General features: G+C 41.1%; 1 protein-coding gene across 11 annotated transcripts in view; it reads right to left on the bottom strand.

Annotated features, from left to right (window-relative positions):
• The window catches only part of SBF1 (SET binding factor 1), a 412,273-nt gene that overhangs the window by 135,085 nt on the left and 263,520 nt on the right, over positions 1-13,668 (bottom strand). For all 11 annotated transcript variants that reach the window (XM_085870627.1, XM_085870637.1, XM_085870630.1 and 8 more), the window contains one exon: positions 10,261-10,376. In XM_085870627.1, the coding sequence (XP_085726753.1) occupies positions 10,261-10,376 (116 nt within the window). The remainder of the gene's footprint in view (positions 1-10,260; positions 10,377-13,668) is intronic.

The raw sequence follows: 13,668 nt of genomic DNA, 5'->3' as shown, positions 1-13,668 counted from the left end.
AGCGAGAGAGGAGGGGAGAGAGGAGGGGCGAGACTAGCGGGGTGAGAGAGTGTGGGAGAGAGGGGGGCGAGAGAGAGGGGGGCGAGAGGCGAGTCGTCATTTACGAGAGCGTAGGAACGAAGCTGCACATACTGGCACGCACCTTCGGGCACGCACCTACGGGCCCGCACTAGTTGAAATAACACCAGGTGGGTTTGGTTTACTCAGCCTGTCATCCTTCCGAGGTCGGCAAAATGAGTACAAGCTGACTGTGGTAAATAAGCAATTTGAGTAACCTTCGGAGTGGCGACCTGTTCAGGACTGTACTCCTGAAGTGGCCAAATTAAACTGCCTCAGCAGCCTTATGCACCTCACGGCGTGAAAGGAATGGTCATTATTAGTTTTTAATAGTCTACTCCTGCAGTGAAGTTCCTTGTAAGGGAACTCATATTTATTTATGTTGCAAACTCGTCTGTAGTTTTTTGTAATACTACCAGAGCCTGTGGATTTTTGTGGAGATGTACAGTATATTTGCCTTCAGGACTTCAATTTTATCCACCTGTGCTTTTTTTTTTTTTCTTCGTTCTATTTTCATCTTCTTTAAATTGATTCTGTTTGTCATTGTGAGCAGGGTACTGGCACATGCCGCAGACAGGAGGCGGCTCTTGGTGATGACAACATTCTTGATCTGAGCAATTGAATGCAGAAGGTCACAGACAACAGTACATTAAATGCTACATTGGCAACCGAATGTCAGAGTACTTTCCAAGTGATTACAAATAATTTTTCACTGGGCATTTTATTACAAAAGCAGGTACTTAAACCGGGACTTTGTAAGATTTTCCCCAACTTTGCATGATCATTACTGAATTTCATTGCATTGTTTTTAAGTCGATGGAATGCCGTTTTGTTTTGTTTTCTCCCCTGCTTTCCAGAAATTCCATAACCCCTATGATATCAGCACGTGGATAGAGACAGACAGAGACAGACATTCAAAGACATAGACATTATAGAGAAAGAGATAGTCAGAATCAGGGACAGAGAAACAGACATACAGTCAGAATCAGAGACTGACTCTGACTGTATTCTGTCACTGAGACACAGACATACAGTCAGAGTGAGAGTCAGATTGTACAGTCAGTCAGAGTCAGAGAGAGTCAGATTGTACAGTCAGAGTCAGAGAGAGTCAGAGTGAGAGTCAGATTATACAGTCAGTCAGAGTCAGAGAGAGTCAGATTGTACAGTCAGAGTCAGAGAGAGTCAGAGAGAGTCAGAGAGAGTCAGATACACAGTCAGAGTCAGAGACGGTCAGACATACAGTCAAACATACAGAGTCAGAGTCAGAGATAGTGAGATACTCAGTCAGAGAGAGTCAGATATACAGTCAGAGTCAGAGACGGTCAGACATACAGTCAAACATACAGAGTCAGAGTCAGAGATAGTCAGATACTCAGTCAGAGATAGTCAGATATACAGTCAGAGAAAGTCAGATATACAGTCAGAGATAGTCAGATATACAGAGTCAGAGATAGTCAGATATACAGAGTCAGAGATAGTCAGATATACAGAGTCAGAGATAGTCAGATATACAGAGTCAGAGAGAGTCAGACATACAGTCAGAGTCAGAGAGAGTCAGATATACAGTCACAGACAGAGACAGAGACAGGATCACATTCAGATGCAGAGTCAGAGACAAAGTCAGAGACAGAGACAAAGTCAGAGAGAAAAAAATGACCGTTTCTACAGCCATTTTTCACTGCTGTGCAGGGGTTAGCTTTTTCTTGAGGCAATGTTTTATGGCCGGATGCCCTTCCTGACGCCAACCTTGGTCGCCTCTTACAACACACAGGGTTATGGTACACCTATTCTAACCGGGGCATACACCAGGACCAGTACACTGGTACTCATTTCGCCGACCTCGGAAGGATGACAGGCTGAGTCAACCCCCTGGTGTTAATTCAGCAGCCAACGGGGCTTGAACTCAAGACCCTTGGATCCCAAGCCGCCACCCTAACCACGAAGCCAACACCAGGCTTAGAGACAAAGTCAGAGAAAGAGACAGAGATACGGTCAGAGAAAGAGACCGAGATACGGTCAGAGAAAGAGACCGAGATACGGTCAGAGAAAGAGACAGAGATACAGTCAGAGAAAGAGACAGAGATACGGTCAGAGAAAGAGACAGAGATACAGTGAGAGAAAGAGACAGAGATACAGTGAGAGAAAGAGACAGAGATACAGTCAGAGAAAGAGACAGAGATACAGTCAGAGAAAGAGACAGAGATACAGTCAGAGAAAGAGACAGAGATACAGTCAGAGAAAGAGACAGAGATACGGTCAGAGAAAGAGACAGAGATACGGTCAGAGAAAGAGACAGAGATACAGTCAGAGAAAGAGACAGAGATACAGTCAGAGAAAGAGACAGAGATATAGTCAGAGAAAGAGACAGAGATACGGTCAGAGAATGAGACAGATATACGGTCAGAGAAAGAGACAGAGATACAGTCAGGGAATGAGACAGAGATAATGAGACAGATATATCAGAGACAGAGGCAGAGATACAGTCAGAGACACTGTCAGAGACACAGTCAGAGACACAGGCAGAGACAGAGTCAGAGATAGAGTCAGAGATAGAGTCAGAGATAGAGTCAGAGATAGAGTCAGAGATAGAGTCAGAGATAGAGTCAGAGATAGAGTCAGAGAGAGATATACAGTCAGAGAGAGATATACAGTCAGAGACAGAGACACAATCAGAGCCAGATATCATCAGTCAGAGTCAGATTCAGACAGAAAAATAATTTCCTCATGGCCTCATGATCTCAAGAAACTGAGCTCTACAGGGAGAAATTCAGGGAAATAAAGTCCAGATGACACAATGACATTCATGTCCAATGTTGGACAGAATATTATGAACCAGAACCATGAAATTGGTGTGGTGAACAGTAAGAAAGACAAACAACTTTGAAAGCACCAAAAACAACAAAAATAGTCTCTTCTCAATGTTCCTGTCACATTTCTGTGATCTTGTTGGTTGAGCAATTAGCTCTGAGCAGAGATCTCTCAGTATTTTAGTTCCCAAGCAAAGGATGCAATGGAGACACATTGGGGTGAGGGGACATCTAAATTTGCTTTGGTCTGCCTGTTCCCCTCCACCACTCTGTCAATCTGTTAACGCTTTACCATTCAACCCTTACATAACACTCAACTCCATAATAAACATTTTTAAAGGATACAGGGGGCAACAGGGTGTGGTGGGAAGGGGGGGGGGAGTGAAGTGTTAAATTGGCAAAATGAAAACAAAAATGGGGAAGAGATCAGAGAGAGAAAAGGAAGGAAGGAAGGAAGGAAGGAAGGAAAGTGTGTGAAATGTGAGAAAGAAGGGAAACCGGTTGAGACGAGATAGGACTAAGTGAAAGAGACAAGGAAGATATATCGGGCGCACAGTTCAAACAGGGTGAGGAGAGGGAGTCGGCAAAAATTCCACATTTACTGTGTCCACAATAAATAGAAGGCCCCTTTGTCATTCCACTAATGGAGTCTGCACAAAGCACTTTGCTGGATATGTACACAATGGAAATAACTGAAAACACAAGCATTGCAATATATATATATATATATATATATATATATATATATATATATATATATATATATATATACATATATATATATATATACATATATACATATATATACACACATATACACACATATACACACATATACACACATATACACACATATACACACATATACACACATATACATACATATACACACACACACACACACACACACACACACATATACACACACACACACACACACACACACACACACACACACACACACACACACACACACACACACATACACACACACGTCACAAGAGAGGATAAATTGCAACTTGGTGAATTGCTACTTCCTGGCATCAAACAAGCTGCCAATGATTTTTGCTGAACATTTTTCAAGAAGCTTAATTAATCTGAAAAAGAATCATAAAATAAAACGTTTCCAACATTTCTCTTCCCACTGCTTTTTTGTTTTGTTTTGTATTCACAATCGAGGCTCGTATGAGAGCAAACACACAGAACGTACAACAAGGAGAGCAGGAGACAAGTGGAGCGGGAGATGGAAGGAAAAACAGTGCAGAACAGAGACATGAGGAGATCTATGGAAGGGAGGGGGATGGGGGTGGGGAACGCGAGATAAACAAGATGGACACTATAGGGACTTTCAGGTCCTTACACGGCAGGGACTTTCAGGAAGAAAAGCAGGGAATTTGAAGGAGGTGGGTTTGGGGTGGATTAGCGGGGGGTAGAACACATTGTGGTTTTGGATGGGGGGAAGATAAGAGATGGTGGTGAACAGCTGTTTTGAAGGCCTGGAGGGAAGAATGGGATTGAAGAGAGTGTAGGAGTTTATTCCAAGGGTGGGGAAAAAAAGAGGAATGAAAGAGAGAAGGTGAGCAGTGATTTTCGTAGTTTTACTGGAAGGGGGTTGCTGGCGGACCTTGAGCACCCTGCGGAAATATGGCGGTGGCGGGGGACACATGTGGGTAGTGGGGGGGGGAGGGGAGGGGCAAGACCAGAGAGGAGATGGAGGAGGAGGAGGAGGAGGAGGAGGAGGAGGAGGAGGAGGAGGAGGAGGAGGAGAGAAAGACCACCGATCTGGCTGCGGTGAGAGTAAGAGACCCAAAGATTCAGGCTCATCATGGGAGATACCAATGATCCTAAATCCCTTGGTTTCCACAGCATGAAGCTGAGAAAGGTGAGAGGTAGGAGCACCAGCCTAAAGGGGAGAGCAGTACTTAATCAGGCTGTGGACAAAAGCTTTGTATGTGGTCAGGAGCTCAGGTGTGCCAAGGAAGAACTTTGCACAACGTTGGATGCCCAGTTGGCAACTGTCTTTGGAGACCAGCTTGGAAATGTGGCTTTCCCAGGAAAGATCATGGCAGATAGTGAGACGCAAAAGCTCGAATGAAAGGATGTCTTCAAGAGGATTGTTGAGAAAGTAGATGGGGGGAGATGGGGGTTCCAGATGGTCTTTCAGAGCGACATAGTGAGAGTGTGAGATCTGTCAGGGTTGAAAGACATGTTTCACGTGTTGGACCAGTTTGTGATTTCATCCAGATATGCAGAGAGCAAAGAAGTTGCGGCTTGCTGGTCTGAGGGATGACAGATGGTACGACAGAGGGTGGAGTCATCAGAAAAAGGATAAAGAGGATTTTCCAGAGAGTCGGAGAGATCATTGATGAAAACCAGAAAAAGAACACGGCTCAGAACGCTGCCTTGAGGAACTCTTGCCTGGACAGGAAGAGGGATGAGAGAACTTCATTGAGAACCACACGTTGGCTGCGACAGGAGAGGAAGTCTGCGAGCCAAGAGTGGGGATGGCCTTGGATACCATAGATAAAGAGTTTAGTGAGCAGGACAGGGTGCCATACTGTGTCAAAAGCATGCGAAATGTCTAGGGATATGGCTCTGATTTCATGTCTGGCATTTAGTACCTGCCATTGTTGGGAGAGCAGAAGCAGAATATCCAGGGTAAACCAAACCACTTTTCTTTCTTAACCACATATTCTCAGCAGCACCAGTTTCACATACTCTCTTCAACCTTGCAGGTACGCCCGACTGAAACATTGAGACTTGCTGCAATTCTTCAGACAATATCCTTCACCAGCTGCGCTTTTGATTTATAAACTGTCATCACAATTTCAGTTGTGGGAGGCATTCATCAATTCACACTATGACTACTACCAGGGACAGACAAATGACCACCTGCATTTATATCAGCCATCTACCGATGTGGCACCCTGCTTGCATGACAATGAACCATGGTGCAAATCATAAACACGTGACTGCACTGTGGTGCAGTTCATTTCCTGAAAATAAAGGGTTGCTATTTCTGTAGGGTTTGCCTTTAAAAGCTTTTTCCATCGTTACTTCCAATACTAAATATGCAACATGCTGTTTTGATTTTACCATAATTTCCCCCCCTTGGGCACTGATAGAATCAAGCAGTGCATTAACAAGTAACCATTTGCTTTATGAAACAAAGCATGCAATGTACACACACGAAGTATGTGCAGATGAAGAGCTGCCAAAGTTCAGTCTTCAGATGCTTCCAGCCTCACCATAATTCTGGTGTGCTATAAAGAGTGCATTATAAGTGCACCAAAACTTTTAACCTAATTACAACACACGGTAAAGCAAAATACAACGTTAAAAGCTCCATTTGTGGCATCTTGGGCATACATCTCTCCCTGCTGATTGATGAAGGCAGTTTAAATTCATTTGAGGAAAAAAAACAATACAATGTGTGTGCAAGAAAATAGTTTTCTTGTTATCAAAGCACACAACCACTGTTCCAACCATGAAATGTCAGCAACTTTGTGTGAAACATATCGATACGTTGCAGGGGGTACAAATTAGGCAGCCTGTTAAGTTGGCATGGTCTGGTGTGTCCGCATTGGTTGCAACATTTTCTGTAACCAGGGACCCATAAGATGAAGTTGTCCTGTTCTTGTGCATGCGATGAGGGGTGGTGTAGTTGACAGAGCGATTATGATTGTGAAGTGCATATTTTTTTTCTTCATTCGCGTACGTCTGTCATCTCAGGCTTCTCCATTTGCGCTGTCCTGTGGTTTCTTTCTTCAAATAAACCTGGTGTTTCTTAAGGTTACTTTCACCTGATTCGTGCCATTCTCACGAACAGGCAAACTGTGTCGGCCTGGGTTTTGGGAAATCCTTGAGGGAAATGTGAAGTGTTAAAGTGAATTTTCTTTAAGGGTGGGATTTTGTTCTTGACTGGGGGGTGGAAATGGTGGTGCGGGGCACGTTATCCACTCAAACATGATTCCCTTTGATTCAGCCTTTCTCAAAGCACTCAAAAGGGGGGAGGAAGACAGGGCACTAAAGAAAAAGACAGACAGACAGACAGAGCACCAAGGAACAAAGGACGACAGAGCACTGACAGTCTGTCATCACAGTGCCTTGGTGCTGTGTGACGTCCACCAATCTGTTCTGCCACCATCCTACGGGTGACATCTGTCTGAGTTTGCGAGCACAAGCATAGACCCCAAGACAATGCAGAAAGTGCAAATGCTGAATAAGGGAGGGAAGGGGGCAGCCGGTCATATCTCAGTCACTCGGCATGTATGATATGTCCCTGCTTTTCAAAACATTATTTTGCAATCCAAATCATCCTCTTTAACCCCAGCGTTTCGTTTTTATAAGTATTACTCATGGCCAGAGAATAGAAAAAGCTTGCTGTACAGTTGTGATGTATGCTGCATGTCCTACATGGGTCTTCCATCAGCTTTGCCTCCAGATGTTACAGAATGATGCAATTACAAATACAGTGTTTATTATTACCTCCGCCACCGAAGGTGAAGGAGGTTATGTTTTCTCCCCTTTCTGTCTGTTTGTCTGTGCAGGATATCTCAAAAGTTGTGGACGGATTCGGATGAAATTTTGTGGACCAGATGGGGGTTGGACAAGGACGAACTGATTAGATTTTGGTGAAGACCCGGATCCGGATCCGGATCCAGATCTGGCTACTGAAATTTTAAAAGTGATTCTTCACCATTGAGAGATGGGGCTAAAAATTATATGCAGGCTAAGCGCATGTAAGTGGTTACCACCCCTATTTTAGGGCATACCCTGACGTGTATTTTTGAAAGACACAAAGACTACTACTGGTCATGAAATTTGGTTCATTGCACAGACTGTGTTCCACAGAACCTTAAAATATATAGGTTCATGGGTCTATGATGTATATTACTGAATCTACAGGATTTTTATTGAATATACATGCCCATTATTGGCCTTTTTTCTTGTTTCACCTTAAAATATGACATATATTAGACCATGCAAAAATACAACATATAAAACACTCTATATGAAATTTCTCATCTAATCAAAAGGTTGTCACCCACCGTCTGAGAAAATCAGCATTTGTGTCGGTCAGTGGTGGATTCGCATGATATATGCACATTCTAGCATATTTTTATTATCCTGCCCCCGGGAGGGAGGGAGCGGGATATTGTAATCGTCTGGTTTGTTTGTCTGTTTGTCTGTCTGTCTGTCTGTCTGTCTGTCTGTCTGTCTGTCTGTCTGTCTGTCTGTCTGTCTGTCTGTCTGTCTGTCTGTCTGTCTGTCTGTTAGCAACTTTATGGCAAAACGGCTTTAGCAAACACTATCAAATTTAATCCACAGGTGGGCAATGAACCTTGGACGACCCCATTAACTTTTGGGTCCAATTGGATCAAAGGTCAAGGTCACGAAAAGATCAAAATCTTTTTTCGCTCATAACTTCGTCAAAAATGATCTGATTTACTTCAAACTAAGCTTATAGTGAACCTTGTTCTATTTGTCACTTATAATCCTACCCATTCCTATAGTAAAAAATGCATATTTGTGAAGATCGGTAGGGTCCGAAGTTTTGGGGGTCATGGTCATCGGTCAAAATTACATATTTTCCATTATAAATCAAAAAAGGTTAGGAATATACGTGTTTGCTATGGAAGACATATATCATATCCTTTGTTGGCTTTCATTTGACACCATGACCTTTGACCTTACGTGGCCTTGAAAGGTCAAAATCATTTTACAGTCATAACTTCGTCAAAAATGGTTTAATCGACTTCAAACTAAGACTAAAATATTCCTTATTCTATTCCTTATAATCAACATTCAGGTTAACGATGTATCAAATTTAAATTTGATCCCCAAAATAACTTTATGCCTTAAATGGGCGGGATTTGTTGTGCCTGGCACCACTTGTTTTTTCTTGTTTTATTGCCCTTTTAGAAGCCTGGGACTATGAAATCCCCTAACAAAATGACTAGTTTATCAATAACTCATATTTACGCGTCTTAAATTATTCAACTTATTACCAATAATCAATGTAAAACAATTGAGATGATCCGGGTGGATTCTTAATTACAGCGGCTTGACCGAACTTTCCAACCCAAATGTCCGACTGCACGTCACGTTTTTTAAAAAATGCTTTTATTCTTCTGTGAATCAGATTATTTTCACTAAAATTAATTTACAAATGGGGCACAGTGATATAGATATAATAGTATAAAAAAAAAGATTGAAAACATGCATGGCTTTGGTTTAGAGTAATTTTGCATTTTTGTCTGACTGCACGTCACACTTTTTTGAATTTGATTAAAAAATTAATTTTCTTTAAAAAAAATTTAAATATTTTTCCAGGTATTTAAAAAATATTTTATTAATTTAGAAGGCAGTTAAAACAGTTTTGGAGAATTTAGAGAGCTTTTTGTTAGAACACGTTTTCGATTCATATACGCAACCCAGGTTAATTATGTTTTAGGGAGTGATCGAGGCAGTGATCTGTTGCCGATACACCTCCCAAAGAGGGACATGCGAGAAGAACATGTTGCACGCTTGGAACAAGATCGCCCGTAGGGTGGGTACTCTGCAATGTATGATATTAATTGTAAATATAATAACACGACACCCCCCCCACCCCCGGGCAGCTCTTGTAGGGAGCAGGTGCTTCTGGTAATAATAACAATACATACAACTCCAACATCCGAAGGTGATTGAAAAAAAATGCAACAAGCAAGAGAGTTTCTAATTTTTCGCAAAAAAAGTCTTTGCAGAGTGAGTAATTTCGATCAACAGTGGTTATTTCGGTTCATTGAAGAATTCAAGATGTGTTTATATTTTGCAAGGTTTTATATAATTTATGTAAAACTAGTTTTTTTTCTGGTCAGCCCCAGTTGGTTTAAATGTAGAACACTGAGGAGAAAACAAATCGCACAACCATGTGCATGCAAAGATGTCTATGTTGTTTGACCAACACCAAAAGGCACACCCTTCAAATCTCCAATCGCCTTCTTAGTGTGGTAGGGTGAGACTTAAAAAAAGAAAATTGGATGTTATCATATCGAGACAGACACTCTTTCCTGGCAAAGTTCATGCAGCACTTTCAGCTGGAAAAAGATAAAGCAACAAAAAAGATAACACTCATTGCTCATATTGAGACGTAGAAATTCTGATGTTGGGCCTGCAATGTGGTTGATAACCTTGCTGAGAGTTCAACAGTTGTGTCATTTTGTGGAGATAAACCAAAACAAGATCATGAATCGCATGGAAAACCACTCGACAGCGGCACAACACAATGACAAGGCTATTACAGAATGGATATGGTGCCAGACTCGCCACCCAAAAAAGCATGAAGTAAATCAAAAGTATGTGGCACATTTGAGTTCAAGCAATGACCCAAGGTGAGGGACAGACACGTTACCTTCTTTGCTTCCAACAACTTGCTTTCAAACACGAAGGTGACACAATTTCTCACCACCTCCAGGCGCCGAACGTTGTTTGCCAGACTGTGGGCACCTGGGCCATAATGGAGGGCAGCTAAAGGGAATAGTGAATAGAGTAAGAACTTGAAGGGTACCAACACATGGTCATACCAGTACATGAAAAACAAGCATGACTCAAACATTGAAAAACAACGTTGACTGACGTGCAAATAAACACTCAGTAGAAATACAATAAGCAGACTCAATGACAGAATGGTTGAAGGGTCCACTCTGAGCCTGGGAGTATGATGGTTCAAATCCCAGCCAAGTCATATCAAAGACCTTCTTTTTTAATGCTATGTGCTGCTTCCTTACTTGATGCTCAGCATTTAAAAGGAAAGAGCATGGACAGAGCTTTTGGGAACCTCATTTCACCACTTCATCATCTTCTAAGAATACTTACATATGTAAAAAAACCCATCTCTCCCTTCAAAGTAGTTGGGCCATGTGTGGTGGGTCCATTAATAAAATTGTGTGGCCGACAAATGCATCAAAAACTTAGTCGCCAACCTTCAATGACAAGTCTCGAAATTCTACGATTCCCTGTGAGGCATTTCAAAGTGAAAATGGAGAGGACCTCAAAAAAATCAATGTAATAGAAGTTGATTTTAAAAAATTTAAAGTTGATTCGCAATTAAATGTGTGCAAGCACGCAAGAGGGTTTAGTGGTAAAATAAAAATGGAGGCCCACTTAGTTGCTCACAATCAAAGGGGGATCCAATCTCACTCGATTTCCAATATATCGGATGTCTTTTTTTCAACCTAATAAAATAAATCATCGAAGGGTGATCCCATCTCACCCCATTATTTCCAACTAGCTGTATCTGCTCTGTAATCTCAGCTGACTTGGAGGTTGCTTGTCTTGTAGGTTGATCCTTCAGCCAAGCCTGTGTCTGCTCCCTAATCTCAGCTGACCTGCAGGGTGCTTGTCTTGCATGTTAATCCTCAAGCTGAGCATGTGTCTGCTCTCGAGTCTCAAGTGACTTGAAGACTGCCATTCTCTTTGCATCCGATTTGTTTCTGCCCATCAGGTGTTTTTTTTTTTTTTTTTGGTGGCATGTGGAAGTATTTATAATGCAAGTAAGATAGGTAAAGATATTTCTTAACAAAAGGGTTCCCTTGGGCATTCCAGAAGTGCTCCGGCGGGCATCTTACCGTGCCGATCTTCGTGACGTGGTGGATTAAAGTAAAAACAAAAGAAAAAAGAAGCAATGGATGGATCATAGAGAGATTAGGAGGATGAGACGTATTGGAGCAATGTACCAAAATAATACACAGTTTCCGATATTATCTTGCATACATAACATGACCTCAACATATGACCTTCACAACACACATGACTCAATCGTGACTGTGTGTAAGTGCCATACTCACTCAAGGCCTGAACACGGAAGTGTGGTGATAAACCTATATAAAGCAATCTTTTTAAGAACAGGCACACATGTAAATAATAATAATAATAATAATAATAATAATAATAATAATAATAAATAACACCATTCCTTTCACACCATAAGGCACATCGGGGTACTAAGACATTTTCATTGGCAAGGAGTAGAGTTCTAGACGGGTCACCACTCTGATGCAGGTTACTCCAAATGTTTATTAACCCAGTAAGCTGGTACTCATTTTGCCAACCTCGGAAAGATGACAGGCTGAGTCAACCCCACCTGGTGTTAATTCAACGAGTTGACAGGGGCTTGAATTCAAGACCCAAGAATGTTAAGCCAGCCACCTTAAGTGTGAAACCAACAACAGGCCTAGGCACATGTGTAAACACTATAATATTTAAATTTGAGTTGTTGACCGCAAATCACTCCACCCTCAACATATGATCTCCACAATACATATTACTCGATCGCTTCCGGCGGGGGGGGGGGGGGGGAGGCAGGCAGTGTATTAGCACAAGACCCGATTGAGGACTGAAGGCCAATTATCTGGTTTTAATTTTCCAATTTTTTTTTCTCCAAACATAGCCCACAACCTTCCTTTGGATGAAAGAAGAGGGTGTGAATGTATGCACAAACTCTCTTTTATATTTCAAGCATTAGATATATGGCTTTTTTCAACCTAATACAATAAACCATTAATCCTTGAATAAACCAAGGGACACACATGTCCCATAATTTTAAAATGGTTTACCTCCGATATTTTCCCTGCAATTTTAGATTACGTTTTGTTTACACATTGTTGCTAACACTGGGTAAGAGCTTTTGTCGTTTCCACAATTTTTCTTCATTTTTTTTCTTTGATTAGAAAAAATTGTATTTTTCATTGTGTCCATTCTTGAAAAAAAATTCATATTTGTGATTCTTGTAGCCAAACTCATAATAAAATTGGACTTGCATCTGAAAATTACTTTCAAGATGCTTGTGGCCGTTAAAGGGAGAATTATCGTTTTTAAAAGCAAAAATAAAAATACATTTTATAACATGAAAAATACAAAAACTTTTCCTCATCTGCAGTCTAAGCACTTCTAAAATTATATATTATTAAAAACTCAGTTATTCTTTCTTCTGCATTATTGAAGATTGAGTGAAATGAAGACCACATACCCCGGTTTACAACTCCCCTTTTTACATCATTTCGCAAATACATCATCACGTTATTAATAACATGACCCGACTTGCATCGCCTCAACTCACATTTATATTGCTTTAAAATCCATAACTTTATTTATGACCCGACTTGCGTCGCCTCAACTCACATTTATATCGCTTTAAAATCCATAATTTTATTTATGACCCGACTTGCGTCGCCTCAACTCACATTTATATCGCTTTAAAATCCATAACTGTATTTATGACCTGACTTGCGTCGCCTCAACTCACATTTATATTGCTTTAAAATCCATAACTGTATTTATGACCCAAATTGCGTCTCCTCAACTCACATTTATATCGCTTTAAAATCCATAACTTTATTTATGACCCGACTTGCGTCGCCTCAACTCACATTTATATCGCTTTAAAATCCAGAACTTTATTTCTGACCCGACTTGCGTCGCCTCAACTCACATTTATATTGCTTTAAAATCCATAACTGTATTTATGACCTGACTTGCGTTGCCTCAACTCACATTTATATCGCTTTAAAATCCATAACTTTATTTATGACCCGACTTGCGTCGCCTCAACTCACATTTATATCGCTTTAAAATCCATAATTTTATTTATGACCCGACTTGCGTCGCCTCAACTCACATTTATATCGCTTTAAAATCCAGAACTTTATTTATGACCAGACTTGCGTTGCCTCAACTCACATTTATATCGCTTTAAAATCCATAACTTTATTTATGACCCGATTTGCGTCGCCTCAACTCACATTTATATCGCTTTAAAATC

This window comes from Eptatretus burgeri, chromosome 2 (genome assembly GCF_056783735.1).
Source record: "Eptatretus burgeri isolate ZD-2024b chromosome 2, Ebu_testis_v1, whole genome shotgun sequence".
Lineage (NCBI taxonomy): Eukaryota > Metazoa > Chordata > Myxini > Myxiniformes > Myxinidae > Eptatretus > Eptatretus burgeri.
Note: the sequence above shows the minus strand (reverse complement) of the source record. Positions and strands in the feature narration are given on the sequence as shown.